Consider the following 18,984-nt stretch of genomic DNA (forward strand, 5'->3'; position numbering starts at 1 on the left):
CTGATGAAGAAGAGACCCTGACGGACCCTGGTCTGGTAGTTCAGGGTCCCACCGCTAGAGGGCGACCCTGAATCACATACTTCTCGTCCATGCCTGATGCGTCACACTCGAATGTCTCTGTAACCTGAAAACACAAGTCGGTCCGGGTATGACAATTTTTTTTGTTGCTTTAATGACTCAACCGCATTTCAGTATCCAGTGAAACGCCCTTGTCGATCACTGACTCTTCTTTTGTGTGCATTAATCCAAAATTGAGGCAAAGCACGAAAGAGGAGTAGAAAAACTGGATGAAAGTGACTAAACTTCCCTGTGAAGAAAGTAACGTGGTAATTATAAGTGTGATTATACACTTTCCATTTCAGCCGAGCAGGAACAGTGATTTCTCCTTGAGTGGGTCCATTAGCTGTGTACACATCGTGTGGCCCCAGCTGAGCAAACTGGCGCATAGCCACAGGTGTGCAAACAGTGGAATCTCCAGTGCGTCCTGTCCCTGGCTAGGGGTGCACACGGTGACCCCAACAATCCCATTACACTACCTGTCAAGGCAGGTTAAGAAGCAATAATTGGCAGCATTATGGAGTTTAGCCCGTGGACATGACACGCCTTCAACTCTGTGGCCCTAAACACACCAAAGCTCAGTTTCCGCCTGCGTTCCGCTCGCTGTGTTTCGGCAGCAGACCAATTGTTGTATGTTGAGGGGCGCGGTCTCGTGCAGGGGCAGGGCAGGCTAAGGTAGGGCAGGTCCGATGGGCAGGGCAGGGTCTACTTCACGATCACCAGAGAACACATCACCTGCAGCCGCGGACGCACGACTGCGTCAGATGTTCCACAACACACTCAAACACACGGAGCTACAATGATGTCGCCTGAACCACTGCGATCGGCTATTTCCAGCGGAGCGGGGGCCAATACGTCGCTGGCCGTCCCGTACGTCAACCAGTATCGATCGGGCCAGCAGCGGGTCCTGGAGCAAGTGCAGACCATCAAGAGGACCAAGTCCAAGCAGTCGACTAGTCGGAATGGGACAGCGACTTTATCCCCTACTAGTAAGTGTATATATAAAAAAAAAAAAAAGCATCGAGTCGTCCAGACTTGTAGGATATAAAAATACAAAACTATTGTATCATCATCAAAGACGTCACAAAACGAATGTTTTCTTCTATTCGCTGTAAACCAGCACGTTGGCCTGTGAGTGTCATTGTTCAAACGCAAAGTGCGTAAAGGCCTATATTGGAGTCCTATTTGGTCACATTTACACCTGACACCGTGGCTCCATGTTTACCAACAACTGTATTTGCTGTAGGTCCCACCTATGACAGCGTGTTTACATACTGTCATAAGTCCCTTCCCATCAACGTCAATGGAAGTTCCCAGGTTGGAAACGGCTTTTCCAAAAAGGTAAGCGATGACTTCAACGTTTATCACAAATGAAAAATTATTACTTTTGCATTTTAAACAGACAATCAATATCAGCTGTATATTGGAGACTGGTAGGCCTACCTAAGAATGGAATAGAAAATCGTTGATCAGAATCTTTTTATTTTGCCACGTACAAGTAAAGGGACTTTGATAAGATAGATAGCTGATCTAATTCATATACACATGTGTTATATGCTCATTTAATTAGAGAAATTGATGATGTTTATTGATAAGTAAGTAATATACAATTAGGCCTACGCAGATCTTGTTTAGTCTTCTGCAGACATATATCTGAGTCTCCATGTCACCCACAAAACCAGTTGTTTGCAATCAGGAGCCAATAAAACGTACTCAATCAAAAACAGCAAACCACGTCACACATGATCAAGGCTGATCAAGATCCAGATAAACAATATCAACAAACTACAGAAAACCATTAAAATCACTCGAAATCGGCCGATAAACTTAATAACACGATTTATTTTCATGATTGATTTCATGATGGCTTGTTTTGTATTGAAGTCCTCCGGATGATAATTCACTGTTTGTGTGTTTGTATGTTTGTGTCATTATGAATTTGTATGTCTGTGGACGTCTCTGTGTTTGTTTGTCTCATTATGGATTTCTGTATTTGTGTGTGTGTGACCATGTGTGTGTGTGTGTGTGTGTGTGTGTGTGTGTGTGTGTGTGTGTGTGTGTGTGTGTGTGTGTGTGTGTGTGTGTGTGTGTGTGTGTGTGTGTGTGTGTGTGTGTGTGTTTGTCGCTATGTATATATACGTGTCGGTGTCTCTCTGTATATATGACTGTGTGTGTGTCCGTGTGTCTCTCTGTGTTTATATATGTGTTTGTGTGTGGCTCTGTTTCTCTCTCTCTATATATATATATATATGTGTGTGTGTGTGTGTCTCAGACGGTCGGCTCTGAGAAGAACGCCAACCGTCAGACCCTGCGGACGGCAAAGGGCTCGGTCGGCCAGTGGGCCGCCGTCCAGTCCAGCCACAACATCAGCCGGGGCTTACACGCCAACGGCGGCGCCACCGTCTCCATGGGAACGCTGGGCGGCGGCACCATGGGCCGGAGCAACACCAGCCGCAGCGAGCCCGACCTGGGCCGCCGCTTCACCCGGCCCCGCCAGGCCGCGCCCGCGGGGCCCCAGCGACTGCTGTCCAACCGCTCCAGCGTCTTCCTGTCGGAGCGCACCGTCACCTCGGGGGGGCAGCACGCCGCCGCCGCCAACGGCTACCCGCCGCCGCAGCCCAAAGCCCAGTACCAGGTCCGGTCCCAGTCCCAGTACCAGTCACTGCCCCAGTCCCAGTCCCAGTACCAGCCACTGCCCCAGTCCCAGTACCAGTCACTGCCCCAGTCCCAGTACCAGTCCCATGGCCAGTCCCAGTACCAGGGCAAAAGCCTGTCTTTTCACCAGGGGAAAGGCCTGACCCAGTACCAGGGCCAGACCCAGAGCCAAGGCCAGTCCCAGTCCCAGTCCCAGGGCCAGAGCCAGAGCCAAGGCCAGTCCCAGTCCCAGTACCAGGCCAATGGCCATTCCCAGTACCAAGCCCCGGCCTTGCCCCAAACCCAGAGCTTCGTGAACGGCACCAGTAAGGGGAAACAGAGCAGCCAGTACGTGGTGACCAACACCAGCCAGACCCAGCGCGGACCCTACCAGCCCGGACTGACCCAGTTTGAACAGTCGGTGGTGGACTCCGGCGTCAAGACCAAGGCGGTCTCTGGGTGAGTGAACCTGGAAAGGTTCCGGGTTCAATCCCCATCGTCGGCCCTGATACCTAAACCTTGGGACAGACGGGCTGCGGACGTTGGGGAATCGAACCCAGAACACTCTACCGTTCAACACTACACTATCCTCCCCTTCAACAGGAATACAAATAGCTGCCAGACGACTGGTTTGAGACCCACGGAGCCTCACCTTCCGGGACTTCATGGCCCTGTCTTCCTCTTCCTCTCCAGGCTCAAGGGGGTCGTTGATCCTGGGGACCTCACCATGATCGAGGCTGTGGCCTGGCTCTCCAGCCCCGACCAGCAGCAGCAGCACTGTGGAGCCTCCTTCATCCAGCACAGCACCTTCCTGGAGGACAAGGCCAAGCAAGAGGTAGGACCAGCAACCCGTCTAGGGTAGAGTAACATCTCAGGGGGCAGAACTGCCTAGCCCCCCAAGAGACAGCAGGTTAGGCAGAATCGACACCCTGTCTGGAGATGTCACGCCGTTTTGTGTCTGTGTTTTGATCATCCCCATGGTTGATGGTCACTCCCGACTTACTACATGGAACGTGGCCAAGAGTGATTCACATTTGATAGTAGGTGTTCAGACTCAGAGTTCGGACTCAGACTTCGGACTCAGACTTCGGACTCAGACTTCGGACTCAGACTTCTGAGTTGGAATTTGGAATCGGAGTTGGGACTCTGAGTTGGGACTCTGAGTTGGGACTCAGACTTCAGACTCTTACTTGGGACTCAGAGTTCGGACTCTGAGTTCCTGATTCGGAGTCCCCACTCAGAGTCCGAAATCGGATTTCCCCCTCTGACTCCCAACTCCGACTCCCAACTCCGACTCCTAACCTCGCCTTCCACCTCCCGAGGTCTAATCCCGAGGGCGTCTCCTCGCCCACACCTCCGCCCTCTAATCTGGAGGATCTGCTGCTCGTCACCGGGATCACGCTAAACCTTTCCCCAGCACCAGTCATAACCGGCTCAGGCAGAGACAGAGTGGCCTTTGTGCCGCTAAACCCCCCCCCCCTGACCGTCCTCTCGCTGGCAGGTGCACCAGCTGGGCGGGATTCCTCCGCTCTTGGCCCTCCTGCGCAGCCCCAACCCCCAGATCGCCCAGACGGCGTCGGCGGCCCTCCGGAACCTGTCCTTCAAGGACACGGCCAACAAGGAGGAGCTGTTCCGCTGTGGGGGGGTGGAGGAGGTGGTGGCCCTGCTCCGGGAGTCCGACTCGGCGGACACGCACAAGCAGCTCACAGGTACACACACACACGCACGCGCACACGCGTACACGCATATGAGCACGCGCACGCACAGGTGAGCGCCACACACGCGCACAAGTGTACACACACAGGTACACGCACACACACACACACAGGTACAAACACACAGACACAGACACAAACACGCGCAGGTGCAGACAGGCACACAGACATCTACACACACATGTATTCTAGCTGTACAAACACATACACGCACACAATAAACACTACCTGCGCACAAAGAGATATATTCTACTTTTGTACAAACATGCATATTCGACCTATGCACACAAACACATACAATCCATTTATATTCCACCTACACCAATACCTGCAGCATACACAGTCTCAAATACACAATACACACGCAACCACACCACACCCAGGTAGTGCCACATTCACACACATCCATGCATTGTTCCTGGCCACACAGACAGCATGGCGTCGGACCAATTCAAGAGCTTCATCTATTAATGAACGGCTTGGCCAATTTCAGACCAAAGACGCAGCTGCTCACACACACACACACACACACACACACACACACACACACACACACACACACACACACACACACACACACACACACACACACACACACACACACACACACACACACACACACACACACACACACACACACACACACACACACACACACACACACACACGTGCTCGTGAGCACAGACCGGAAGACAGACAGACAGACACAGGCGCTCACACAGGAGCATAGACCCACACACGGTATCTGCTCTATAACCCAGACATTAACAATTATGGACACGTTGGAACAAGGCGCAGGCACTTAAACACACTTTGTTGTGATTCCTCCTTAATCTTGTTGACTCTGGGCTGTCAGTGCGATACAGTCCTGTCATGCACTGTAGGTTAATGATATCATTAGGATGCCAGGATACACTACCATGGTATTTATCGTTAAGTGTTTAATGTAGTATAGAATGAGTTTAGAATATACTGTATATTGAGTAATTAAAATTTTGGGATATATGCTTCTAATTAAGTATTAATAGTCCTGGTCATAGAACTATAATGTTCATTGCATGTTAATGTGAATGTGGGTAAGATCATTATTGATATCATTATTCATTATAGAACGTTATTCTATTTTTTGGTAAAACAATTTCCGTACTTAATTAAAGATGTCGTTATCATGCATGTTAATATTCATGTTGCTAATAATCATTATTGTAAACTATTCTTTGGCAAAAAATGTCTCGTACTTAATCAAAGGACTCTGGATTTCCTACTTCTGAGTTCTCTCTCTTGAGTTCTCTCTCAGAATTCCATCTCTGAATTCTAACTCTTGTGTTCTAACGTTGGCATTCTGACTAGGGAGTTCTGACACTGAGTAGGGCTGGGCGATTAATCATATTTTGATCGCGATTCGGATTTCAGTGTCAAACGATCACAAAATTAACATAATCGATTTTTTTCATTTTTTTATTTTTTTTTTAATAGAAAAGGCAGAACAGCTGGATACATATCTGTACATTATTTTAGATTGGAAAACCCTTTTCTTTTTGACCATTTTGTGCATTTCTTTAAGGCGAAACTTCAAAGTTCTCAGTTGCAGCGTTTTTTTTGGGAGAGACATGCTGAATAAACACAACGTTTTCAAACTGAAAAATAATCGTTTGAATAATCGTGATTTCAACATTGACCAAAATAATCGTGATTATGATTTTTTTTTTCCCATAATCGAGCAGCCCTAACATTGAGATCCGACTCTGAGTCCTAGTTCTGAGTTCTAACTCTGGAGTAGAGTTCTAAGGAAGCGTTCTAACTGGGAAGTCCCCCTCTTGTAACCGGTTCTCCAGGCCTGCTGTGGAACATGTCGTCAGTGGAGAACCTGCGACCGGACCTGCTGAAGTCCGCCCTGCCGGCTCTGATGGAGAAGGTCATTCTTCCGTACACGACCGGACCCAACCGGTCCAGCAACACGGACCCGGAGGTCTTCTACCACGCCACGGGCTGTCTGAGGTGAGGACCCCTGAGCAAAACCGGACCCAACTAGACCCAACCGGACATAACTGGACCTGACTGGACCTAACTGTACATCTATCTCTGGGTCTTCTGCCCTCTACTCCTCCATAACCCCACCCCCTCCCACACGTCTTACGCACTTATTGCATGTCGTACGTCCTTGTACTTCAAAATACTACTTAGGCTTGTGTAGCGTAGCATCTTATCCTAGCTATCTTTGTTGTACATGGGGAATGGGTTAACCTAGCGATTGTTAGTGCTGCTTGGCACTGACAGTGATATGTTGTGGTTTCTCCTCCTTCTGACAAATTCACTTATTGTAAGTCGCTTTAGATAAAAAGGTCTGCTAAGTGCCCTGAATGTCAAATCTAACCCTTAATGTAATATGTTGCTGTTCGCTATGATAGTTTACAGCCACGCAAGATTTGGTTTTGTTTTCTTTGTATTTGTTCGAACTTGATGCTCGGTGCAGATGTGATCGAATGAGTTTGCTTTGATGGTTGTTGAGTCAGACCTTTATTGAAGAGCACAAAAGCCATTTAGTGGCAAACGTGAAAGGGGAGAAAGTGAAAGAAAGACAACAGGAGGATGGCTTTTTATCTATAACGCACTTTTGAACCGGAGATGTGAATCCACATCCGTTGTGCGGCAGATGAACCCATCCTTTATACGATTGTTTGCATAACTGCATGCAAAAACTCTCCAACCAAACTTTTATGCTTGATTCAAATCATCATAACTATGACAGCACTTAGTTAACAATGTGATCATTCTGTGTTCACGTGTTAATGTTTTCTTGAGGTGAAACCTGAGAAAAATCCTAGAACCTGTATCTGGGAAGTATCTTCACATTTCACCTGCCTGCCAAACGTTCTCACAGCCTTTTCCTGACAGCTAATCTTGAAGGAAATCAAACCCCTCTCTGGGCGTTCCTTAACCTGTCGTCTGAAGGCTCTGTTTGTGTGTGTGTGTGTGTGTGTGTGTGTGTGTGTGTGTGTGTGTGTGTGTGTGTGTGTGTGTGTGTGTGTGTGTGTGTGTGTGTGTGTGTGTGTGTGTGTGTGTGTGTGTGTGTGTGTGTGTGTGTGTGTGGGGTCACAGGAACTTCAGCAGTGGTAAGGTGAGCATCAGGCAGAGCATGAGGAAGTGCCGTGGGTTGGTGGACTCCCTGGTCAGCTACGTGGAGGAATGCGTGGAGGCCCAGAGACCCGACGACAAGGTACCTCTATGTGCCTAGCGGAGTGTCGAGATGTCCCTGAGCAAGGCACCTCACCATGGCTGTCGCCTTGCGTGGTTGACTCCGCCGTCGGTGTGTGAATGTGTGCATGAATGGGTGAATGTTAGGCAGTATTGTAAAGCGCTTTGAGTGGACGCTGGTTAGAAAAGCGCTTTATAAATTCAGTCCATTTAGCATTTATCAAGGTGAGGGGGAAACCAAGCAGAATAGGATCATGGGTTGAAACTAGTGCTGTCAAGCGATTAAAATATTTTATCGCGATTAATCGCATTAATGTCATAGTTAAATCACGATTAATAGCCTCAGTGTTGAAGTGAAACTAGTATTGAATGCTGGCTGGTTAAGCGTAAGGAGAGTTCAGGCATTAAGTTGTAGTCACTGAGATCGGCCAGGTGTCCAGTCGCAGTCACCGCAACGCGCTAAATAACAACTGTATATATGAATTAGAAGGGGAAAAAGCATCCAAAGAAATGCACAATACTGCTAATTCAGTGACCACACAAACAACCCACGCACACACACACGGATCGGTACTCCCTCCAGCAGCCCACATGCCACACGCCCGACCCGTCGTTCTCATGTGACAGGCTGACTGGGCGCTGAAAGACGGGACCTTCAGCGCCCACATCGGCGCATCTCTACCACAACGGCTTTCAACGCAGAGCAGGGTGCGGGCAGCATTCTCAGAACCGTAGCTCTTCCATTGTGCGGCCCGACCTGTGATACCGTTGTTGTTTTTGAAACGTTCCACGTCTGAGTCATGCTGTGGAAATGCCGCTCCGTTCAGTTCAGCTCTGTTGCATTATTACAATTCGATACGCTACGGGTTAGGGTAAACTGAGATAAGGGTTAGCTGTGATAACTCTGGGTGTATGGGTTTGAGTATAAAGAAAGCTTTGCTGAATGGATAATAATTCATCAATATGGTAAATGGACTGCATTTATGGCCACTCGAAGGGCTTTACAATATTGCCTAACTTTCACCCATTCATGCACACATTCATACGGTGTCAACCGTTCAAGGCGACAGCCAGCTGATCGGGGTCAACCAGGGTGTGGTGTCTACCCCCCTGAGCAAAATGCCGCTACAGCGTTTGTGTGTGTGTGAGTGTCTGGGTGTTGTGAGCGGTCGAGCGAGTGCTGTGTAAAGAACGCTCACTAAATGGATGGTGACTCGTCGATTCATCCAGTACGAGTATCGACCTCTCACTGTCGCTCTGGTTCCTCCTCCGCCCAGTCGGTGGAGAACTGTGCCTGCGTGCTCCACAACCTCACCTTCCAGCTGGAGGCGGAGGCCCCCGCCCTCTTCAGCCGCATCTCCGCCCTGGGCCGGGCCAACGTCACCCCCGAGGGGGACACCGGCCCCATCGGCTGCTTCAGCCCCCAGAGCAGACAGGTCCTGGAAGCTGAGGTGAGGAGGGAGGGAGGGAGGGAGGGAGGGAAACTGGTGGGGAAGAAAGGACAGAAGGGGAGAGGAAACGTTTAACTGGAGGGAGCGCGGGAAGCAGAAAGGAAGGAATGAAGTAAAAGCAGGAGGCTAATATAAAGCCCTACCCGCTGGGTGGGAGTCCAACCTCAAATTCCTCCACCTAGACCCTGTCAACACTAACGTCCTGCGGACATACCCTGCATACAGATCCCACAAAGTCAAAAGCCAAACCCCAGGCCATCCAAGAGCAGCCGAGGCCACTCTTCATCAATTGATGGTTGTAACGCCGACGAGTCCTGGTGGACTGCGACGCAAACGCACACAATCGTGTCAATATTAACCAAGGGGTGTAACTGGGATCTCATACCGGCAACGCTGGCGGCGAATGCCAGCGTTATCAGGCCTGCTGGCTCCGAGGGGAAAGTAATTGCTCCTTAATCAGCGCCCAGCCCTGTGGGGTGTAGTCCTGACCTATGACCGGGTGTGTAGCCGTGTGTGTGTGTACGACCCCCTTAAGTAGTTGTGCTCAACCAGTTTCAGCTAATCGTCCCTTTTCATTCACTCACTCCTGTCCAGTTAGACCCCATTCCTCAAATGGTCCAAGGACCTGTCTACCAATCCAGGTCAAATGGACTTGGTTGACAGGTAGTTCCCGAGCCAGGCTCTTACCGGCGGCGTTGACCTCATTTTGAAATGCAGGCCTTAAAATGCAACCTAAACCTAGCTCCCAAAAGCCCCACTGCCATTTTACACCTCAAACCGGTTTACCTCTCATTTCCCATTCTATTAACCAATTCTTCAGACCTCGCTGTAAAATGCATCGAATGCCCTAAACCCACCAGGGCTGCTTTGAGCCGGTGTAACCCTCCATGGCCCCTACCCTGAAGTAAACCAGGCTAGACCCAGAATGACACTTTCACCGTCAGGCTTATCTTGTACTCCACCTACTCCACGTTTGGCCTAGCCTTGTAGTTTTGAAATGCTTGATTCCCACACCTTCAGTGTCCTTTCGAACCCTCAACCTTAACTTTCAAATGATAAAAAACAGGTTTGACCCAGAATGCCCGGGTTACACTGCCCCGGTCTGATTAGCATTCCAGGTGTGTTGATTTTGCTCCAGTTCCTGTCTTGGACCACCTAGTTCTGGTCTGGTTCAAAATGCTTCAACCAATCCAATGTATCCCCACTGTATCCTCACTGTACCCTCACTGTACCCCCACTGTTGCCCCTCTCTACCCCCTCTCAACCGCCACTGTACCCCCACTGTACCCCCTCTCTACCCCCTCTCAACCGCCACTGTACCCCCACTGTACCCCCAATGTACCCCCTCTGATTCCCCTCTCTATCCCCTCTCTACCCCCTCTCAACCGCCACTGTACCCCCACTGTACCGCCACTGTACCCCCTCTGTTTCCCCTCTCTACCCCCTCTCTACCCCCTCTCAACCGCCACTGTACCCCCTGTTTCCCCTCTCTACCCCCTCTCTACCCCCACTGTACCCCCTCTGTTTCCCCTCTCTAGTCCCTCTCTACCCCCTCTCTACCTCCACTGTACCCCCACTGTACCCCCTCTGTTTCCCCTCTCTACCCCCTCTCTACCCCCTCTCTACCCCCACTGTACCCCCACTGTACCCCCTCTGTTTCCCCTCTCTACCCCCTCTCTACCCCCACTGTACCCCCTCTGTACCCCCACTGTACCCCCTCTGTTTCCCCTCTCTACCCCCACTGTACCCCCTCTGTACCCCCACTGTACCCCCTCTGTTTCCCCTCTCTACCCCCTCTCTACCCCCACTGTACCCCCACTGTACCCCCACTGTACCGCCACTGTACCCCCACTGTACCCCCTCTGTACCCCCACTGTACCCCCTCTGTACCCCCACTGTACCCCCACTGTACCCCCTCTGTACCCCCACTGTACCCCCACTGTACCCCCACTGTACCCCCTCTGTTTCCCCTCTCTACCCCCTCTCTACCCCCTCTCTACCTCCACTGTACCCCCACTGTACCCCCTCTGTACCCCCTCTGTACCCCCTCTCTACCCCCTCTCTACCTCCACTGTACCCCCTCTGTACCCCCACTGTACCCCCACTGTACCGCCTCTGTTTCCCCTCTCTACCCCCACTGTACCCCCACTGTACCCCCTCTGTACCCCCTCTGTACCCCTACTGTCTCCGTTTATTGACCCCAGACCGTCTGTCTCCCCCCAGCGGCACTTCGACTACCCGACGGTGGAGGAGCAGAACCCCACGGGGGCGGGCTGGCTGATCCACTCCCGCACCCTGCAGAGCTACCTGGACCTGCTGAGCTCCAGCCAGAAGGACGACACGCTGGAGGCCTGCTGCGGGGCCCTGCAGAACCTCACCGCCCACCCCGGCACCGTAAGACCCAGCCCGGCCAGCACCACACGGGCCCTCTGGCTCCACCCAGCACCACACGGGGCCCCGCGACTCCACCCAGCACCACACGGGGCCCCGCGACTCCACCCAGCACCACACGGGGCCCCGCGACTCCACCCAGCACCACACGGGCCCTGTGACTCCACCCAGCACCACACAGGGCCCCGCGACTCCACCCAGCACCACACAGGGCCACACGGGCCCTGTGACTCCACCCAGCACCACACAGGCCCCGCGACTCCACCCAGCACCACTCAGGGCCCGCGACTCCACCCAGCACCACCCAGCACCACCCAGCACCACACGGGCCCTGTGACTCCACCCAGCACCACACAGGGCCCCGCGACTCCACCCAGCACCACACAGGGCCCCGCGACTCCACCCAGCACCACACAGGGCCCCGCGACTCCACCCAGCACCACACAGGGCCCCGCGACTCCACCCAGCACCACACAGGGCCCCGCGACTCCACCCAGCACCACACAGGGCCCCGCGACTCCACCCAGCACCACACAGGGCCCCGCGACTCCACCCAGCACCACACAGGGCCCCGCGACTCCACCCAGCACCACACAGGGCCCCGCGACTCCACCCAGCACCACACAGGGCCCCGCGACTCCACCCAGCACCACACAGGGCCCCGCGACTCCACCCAGCACCACACAGGGCCCCGCGACTCCACCCAGCACCACACAGGGCCCCGCGACTCCACCCAGCACCACACAGGGCCCCGCGACTCCACCCAGCACCACACAGGGCCCCGCGACTCCACCCAGCAACACACAGGCCCCGACTCGCCACCCAGCACCACCCATCACCACACGGGCCCTGACCATCCAACCAGCATGACACAAGCACCCACTCTCAACTTATGTGTGACACAAGCCCCGACTAAACAGCCACTCTTTAGTCTGGCTGGCTAGTAGGCAAGGCAGGGCAAGGCAACTTTATTCATATAGCACTTTTCATACACAAGGCAGACTCAAAGTGCTTCACATATAAACATTGTCATGCAATAAAATAAAATAATAGATAAGTAAAAGAAAACGTATGCAAGTAGTAGGCTGTGTTTAGAAGGCTGGGTTTAGAAGGCTGGGTTTAGCAGGCTGGGTTTGCACCAATGATTGCGCTAAGCTCTTTTCATTCCCAGCAATTTGCTCTGCTGTTTTTTTCTTTTTCCCTGCACGGTGGGTTGTCTTTCAGGTTGTGTTTATGACAGATTGATATCCATTTAATGCATGGCCTCAACCAAATTCCCCTTAATAATAATAATAATACGATTTCAATAATACAATAACACTCACAACACAGGCATCCAGCCAGATGCATTTCCATGCACTGCCCTTCAGAAAGGTCCTTTTACATAAGTCCATGATACGGTCCTACTGAAGGAACACAGGTTATGTCAGTCCTGGAGCAAAAACCTGTAGCGACAGGTGACTCAAGTGGAACACCACTCCGGCAGCTCAATGCCTGAGTGAACCATGATGTTCAATCGAATGTATTCATAGAGTAGAACGACATGCACCAGTAGAACGGGGTTTGAGTAATGATCAGATAGCCGGGGCCTCTGAGTGCTGCTAGTGTGGCTGATGTTCTTCCATCTCCCCGACGTCAGGTTTCCAACGTCATCAGCCAGACGGTGGTGAAGAAGCTGAACGGTCTGGCTGTCATCGCGCCGCTGCTGAGGTCACCCAAGATCAACCTGCAGAGGAACACCGTGGCACTGGTGGCCAACCTGGCCAAGAACCCCAGCCTGGCCAACCCCATCGGTAGGAGGCCGGACCGCGAAGGACCCCCCTGACCAGGGACCTACCGCACGCACGCTCGCACGCACGCACGCACGCACACATGTTTGGATTACACTGTTTATATGTTCTAATTACACTGGTTAGATGTTCTGTGTTGGCTCTTGGTTCTATGTTCCCTGCGTAAATTGTGGAACGGTCTAAGTGGGAAGATGCTAGTCGCCGTTTTTTAGCTAAGGTCTGTTTAGGGAATAGTGAATGCTAAATCTATATTTTTTAATAGTCAAACTAGAACTTGAACATGGAAATGTAGAATATGTCGAATGTAGAAAATGTGCATAAATGTAAAAAATATTTCCCAACGTTTGCAAAAGTCCTTCCAACAACGGTGCGTCGCCCTGGTGACTAACGACCTCCTCCCCGCTCCGCCTCCGCAGCCCGTAAAACCCTGCGCGAGTTCTACGCCATCCTAGAGGAGGGCACCGAGGGCACCGAGTCGGACGACACGCTGTCCATGGCGTGCCAGACCGCCCACCTCCTCACCCTGAAGGAGCAGGACACGGGCCGGCCCCTGCTGAAGAACAACCTGATCCACGCCCTGAACCACCTCAGCAAAGACACGTACGCCCCAAAGCCCAACGCCGCCCACAGAGGGAGATGAGCTACGCGGCCGTGTTTAACAATTATTCGCCGAAGGCAAAGTGAATAGTGGGGAATAGTGGGCTTTTACCCACTATTCACTGAGCCTGAGGTGAATAATTGTTTTAGTATATACTACACGTGAACACCCCAAAAATAAACACGATGACACTTTGAACGAGATAACAACCCAAAAACCCTGGCTGCCCACAGAGAGAGATGAGCAACGCGGTTGTATAACGTTTTATACGCTGTAACCTGTGCCCTAGTGACATCACTAGTGGGCGCGTCCACCTAGATGTATGATGGACAGATGAGTAACGTATGCTACAGTCCAATGGGTAGGCTGGTAGATGGATCTATCCAGCGTACACCAGGTGTGACCACACTGGTGACATGATATCACTCCTTCAATCTTTCATACGTTCTCCTTTTTGAAAACACATTATTTACGCCGCTGCGAATGATCACAACAATGACGGATGTCTTTTAGTGTGACGCTATTCTCGCTGTGGTTCATCGACGCGCAGACGCGGTCTAACCCAGAGCAAAACTTGCTGAGTCCGAACGCTGAGAGAACACCTCACTCACACTCAAACACTGACACGGCGTGTACGCATGTATTCTGCTCCTCCCGTGGCGACTAGGGCAACGTTTGCCTAACACACACCTACTCTCTTCTACACGTCGTCGTCCCCATAACTCGTTTCGTATTCTGATCCCCTCGACTGGGTCAATGTTAGCCTAACACACACTTTCCCTACTCTCCCCGTCCCCCGTCAGTCATTTCGTGTTTTGTCCACCTCGACTGGGTCAATGTTAGCCTAATGCACACTTTCTCCCTTCTCCCTTCTCTCCCCCCCCCCACCGTCAGTCATTTCCCCAAGTCCAGCAAAGCGGCCTCCCTAATGCTCTACAGCCTGTGGTCGGACAAAGACCTGCAGAGCTTCCTGAAGAAGGTGAGCTACTTGCCGCCGGGGCCGGGGGCCGGGGCGGGACGGTGTCGACTGCGCAGGGTGTGTCTCCCGCTGTTATTATTGTTTAACCGCAGCTATGTTCAGAGTACACGCCCTGCGCAGGTATGTGGGAAAGTGCCACTGGCTGACCTCGTGGTCTGTGATTGACAAGAGAGCCGTAATCCTGGATGATCACGATTCCTGTGATCGTCCTTTTGAACATTGATGGCCGACGTGCGATTCAACATGTCGTCGATAAGTCCGGTTCATAAGTTCAATCATATTTCTTTGGTCAATATTGATTTTCACGGTGTAACCGATTAACTGTACACAAGGCGGGTGGGCAGGGGGGAAAAGATACTGTTGACCGATCCCGATATAGACGCAGGAAGTGACATTGTGACGACAGCTTCGGCGTTGCGGCTCTCTGTGGTCAATGTGTGGATAATGCTCTTACTCAAGTTAAATATGGAAAACGTAGCATTTACAACCAGCGGGCGGGCCAAATAACTGTGGAACACTGAGCAGAGGAGGTCGGATTACAGCTGGGGATGATTCACCGAGGGATATGTGATACGAGCATCAGCATGTAGGGCTCAGAGTCGTGAACGCTGCTGGCCCTGGACTCACCAGGGCCCAAAGTCTTTTGTTTACCTCGCCCGGGAGGCAAATCTCCTCGCATCTGTTTAGAACGTCGATATGCACCTGAGGGGAAAGTCTCACACACTTTTCCTCCTTCTACTAACGGGGAAATCCCTCTTAGGCAGGTTCTATACTGCTTTTTATTTTTTAGAACTTTTATAAAAAAAAGTTAACTAGTTGAAAAGGTAATGCTACTAATACTACTACTACTACTACTACTACTACTAAATCCACTACTCCTACTACTTCTACTACTACAACCAATTCTACTGCTGCCACTACTACAAAGTTGCAACAACAAACTACAGTGTTGCTTGGTTCTGGTACTCGCCCCATTTTGAGACTTTCCAAGAACTAGGCACCCATTCCTTTTTGATTTTTTTGCATTGAATTGTACAATCAATCAATGTTGGAATCATCATCTAAAGAAAAAGAAAAAATGATGTCAACGGCGTGTAACAGATTCCCCCCGGCGGGAACACTATTAGCAGGCCACAGTGTTCTGCATGCGTAACTTCCCGTGTGCGAGCGTTAACCTGCTCCTGCTCAGAGCGCTAACCTGCTCAGAGCGCTAACCTGCTCAGAGCGCTAACCTGCTCAGAGAGCTAACCTGCTCAGAGCGCTAACCTGCTCAGAGCGCTAACCTGCTCCTGTTCAGAGCGCTAACCTGCTCCTGTTCAGAGCGCTAACCTGCTCAGAGCGCTAACCTGCTCAGAGCGCTAACCTGCTCAGAGCGCTAACCTGCTCCTGTTCAGAGCGCTAACCTGCTCAGAGCGCTAACCTGCTCAGAGCGCTAACCTGCTCAGAGCGCTAACCTGCTCCTGCTCAGAGCGCTAACCTGCTCCTGCTCAGAGCGCTAACCTGCTGAGAGCGCTAACCTGCTCAGAGCGCTAACCTGCTCCTGCTCAGAGCGCTACCCTGTTCAGAGCGCTAACCTGCTCCTGTTCAGAGCGCTAACCTGCTCCTGTTCAGAGCGCTAACCTGCTCCTGCTCAGAGCGCTAACCTGCTCCTGCTTAGAGTGCTAACCTGCTCAGAGCGCTAACCTGCTCAGAGCGCTAACCTGCTCAGAGCGCTAACCTGCTCAGAGTGCTAACCTGCTCCTGCTCAGAGCGCTAACCTGCTCAGAGCGCTAACCTGCTCAGAGCGCTAACCTGCTCCTGCTCAGAGCGCTGACCTGCTCAGAGCGCTAACCTGCTCAGAGCGCTAACTTGCTCAGAGCGCTAACCTGCTCAGAGCGCTAACCTGCTCAGAGCGCTACCCTGTTCAGAGCGCTAACCTGTTCAGAGCGCTAACCTGCTCCTGCTCAGAGCGCTAACCTGCTCTGAGCGCTGACCTGCTCAGAGCGCTGACCTGCTCAGAGCGCTGACCTGCTCTGAGCGCTGACCTGTTCAGAGCGCTAACCTGCTCAGAGCGCTTACCTGTTCAGAGCGCTTACCTGTTCAGAGCGCTTACCTGCTCAGAGCGCTAACCTGCTCAGAGCGCTAACCTGCTCAGAGCTCAGCATTTTGATGGTTCCTCTCTGTGTGTCCCCTCCGAGCAGAAAGGCATGAGCAAGGGGTCCTTCGTGACCAAGGACACCATCGCGGCCCACAGATCCATCCAGGTGGTGGACTAGACCAGGGGTGGACCAGACCCTAGACCCGCTCCTCCCAGCCTTGTGTCCCCCGGCACAGTCACCGGGCTCCTCCAGCTACTCCACGCCTCAACGCTCACTCCTGTATCGTCCAACTAACCCGAAACACTCCCCGGCGTCCGCGTTTGCACTCGTACAGAGATGGTCGCTATGATACGCTCACATAATCGAATCAATAACAAACACAAATTGCAGGCTTATTTACAATCCTGTTCAGTGTCGCTCATGGCAGGTCAAGATAGAGGAAGCGCGTGTGTTTTTCTCACCGTCGCTCGCTTTGCAGTGACTCTCTCGGAGTACAGCTCGCTGCTGACTACGTCGGGAGTACGTATTAAAGGCACCCAGTGCAACTTTCTAGGCTTAAAAATAAACATTCAATTTCTATTCTTTTTTACACGTAGTAAGTTTCAATAACTCCATACCATTACATATCGACATTCAAGGAGCAAAGATGAGACGTCGTTGTGTGGTGAGAACTGATACAAAATCGATAACAACAACAATGCCGCCATTTTCTTTATTTTTTGTAACCTACAATAAATAAAGCAGGCTTCCAGTCAATGGAAAAATGGCTTCTCCCCACCGGCGATTGTTGTTGTTTACGATTTTCTATCAGTTCTCACCACACAACGACGTCTCATCTTTGCTCCTTGAATGTCGATATGTAATGGTATGGAATTATTGAAACTTTGTGTAAAAAAGACTAGAAATTGAATGTTTATTTTTCATTGAATGTTTACATAAAGTTGCACTGGGTGCCTTTAAGTCCCACTAAATCACCCGGCCAGACTGGATGTGAGCCACTGCACTAACTGGCACGTTTAAATCATATTCTTCTCTTGTGTAAATATGTTCGCCTGCCGTATTTGTGTCACTGGAGTCGACTCCAAAGGGGAAGCATAAGATGACAAGTATTGTTTCGTGCTTTTGTTTTTAACAAACTACGTACAGTTTTAGCTATGGTTTTAGACGTCGTAAATGTCGTTCTAAGCTTTGACCCTATGATATCTTGTGACCGAATTGTCTGTGTACAGCTAGCCGGTTGTTATTTTTAGAGAATGGTCGGATTAGTTTAGAGAGATTTAGCAATACTTGCACTGAATATGCAGTTTTTGTGATGAAATGTCTGTCTTTAATTACTGCTGTTAACGCTGCAACCTTGTCAAAACTGGTTATACTAATAAAGAATGTACTGCTAAAAATATATTTCGTCTTCCAAGTGATCGGTCTGTGGATGTCTTGATTTAGCCTCCACGCATTAGACAGATGCAGACTTGCCGGCTGGGGTTGATATACTGATGGTTTTATTGAAATGTGCTGTAGGTTCGATTTGAGAGTTGAAGAGAGAGATACCTGTACTAATAATACGTTTTGCTCCGTACTAATACCTGCGTGCGGCTATGCCAGTAGTATAAATTGACCTTCAATTACAGCTCTTAAATGCAGCTCCCAAACAACGTTTTGTCGGCTGGGTTTAGAAGAAGGATCAGTGAGTTTTGTCCTGCAGTTGCAGTTGCAATATGCAGTTAATATCAGATTTAATTCCCCCTTAATTAGATGACTCAACGGGACGTAGGCCTACCACCTGACTTGGTGTCTTTATAGAAATCCCCAATTCGTAGTTATGTAGGCCTAATTATAAAATAATCGTTAACCGGCATCGTCATGCATTATTCTCCCTTGTTGGTGTGACGACTAAGCAGGGTGTCGCCGGTTCCACGTCTCTTTTTCATGCTTGAACGCTGCATTTTATCTATTTCACCCTTAGCGTAATAATGCCTTAATGATCCGTAGCCTGCCACGATTCTGTCAACCACCTGAAAGCGCGTCTCTGCTCTTGGCAGCCAAACTTCATCATCGGGTTCTGAGCGGCGCAGCTGGCGTCGTTATGGAGGTGTGGT

The 18,984-nt window shown here is 51.0% G+C and overlaps 1 protein-coding gene across 2 annotated transcripts; it reads left to right on the top strand.

The window, feature by feature from the left end:
• Positions 1–91: 91 nt before the first annotated feature.
• On the top strand, positions 92–17,414 carry LOC132470517 (plakophilin-1-like). Of its 2 annotated transcripts, XM_060069192.1 has the most exons (14): positions 92–1,046; positions 1,304–1,398; positions 2,330–2,692; positions 2,735–3,150; positions 3,385–3,526; positions 4,193–4,400; positions 6,242–6,404; positions 7,506–7,623; positions 8,879–9,052; positions 11,276–11,446; positions 13,083–13,236; positions 13,650–13,833; positions 14,726–14,810; positions 16,991–17,414. In XM_060069192.1, the coding sequence occupies exons 1-14, from the start codon at positions 857–859 to the stop codon at positions 17,063–17,065; spliced, it is 2,538 nt and encodes an 845-aa protein (XP_059925175.1). In that variant the 5' UTR covers positions 92–856; the 3' UTR covers positions 17,066–17,414. The 2 variants fall into 2 exon arrangements, with proteins under 2 accessions (XP_059925175.1, XP_059925174.1); XM_060069191.1 differs by having other exon boundaries at positions 2,330–3,150.
• The last annotated feature ends 1,570 nt before the right edge of the window (positions 17,415–18,984 follow it).

Source organism: Gadus macrocephalus, chromosome 13 (genome assembly GCF_031168955.1).
Source record: "Gadus macrocephalus chromosome 13, ASM3116895v1".
NCBI lineage: Eukaryota > Metazoa > Chordata > Actinopteri > Gadiformes > Gadidae > Gadus > Gadus macrocephalus.

Bases quoted from the DNA above. Each gene is read 5' to 3' on its own strand.
- LOC132470517 (XM_060069191.1), top strand. From the start codon at position 857: ATGATGTCGCCTGAACCACTGCGATCGGCTATTTCCAGCGGAGCGGGG. The intron at 7,624-8,878 runs GTACCTCTATGT...TCCTCCGCCCAG, and splicing joins CCCAGAGACCCGACGACAAG to TCGGTGGAGAACTGTGCCTG. The intron at 9,053-11,275 runs GTGAGGAGGGAG...GTCTCCCCCCAG, and splicing joins GACAGGTCCTGGAAGCTGAG to CGGCACTTCGACTACCCGAC.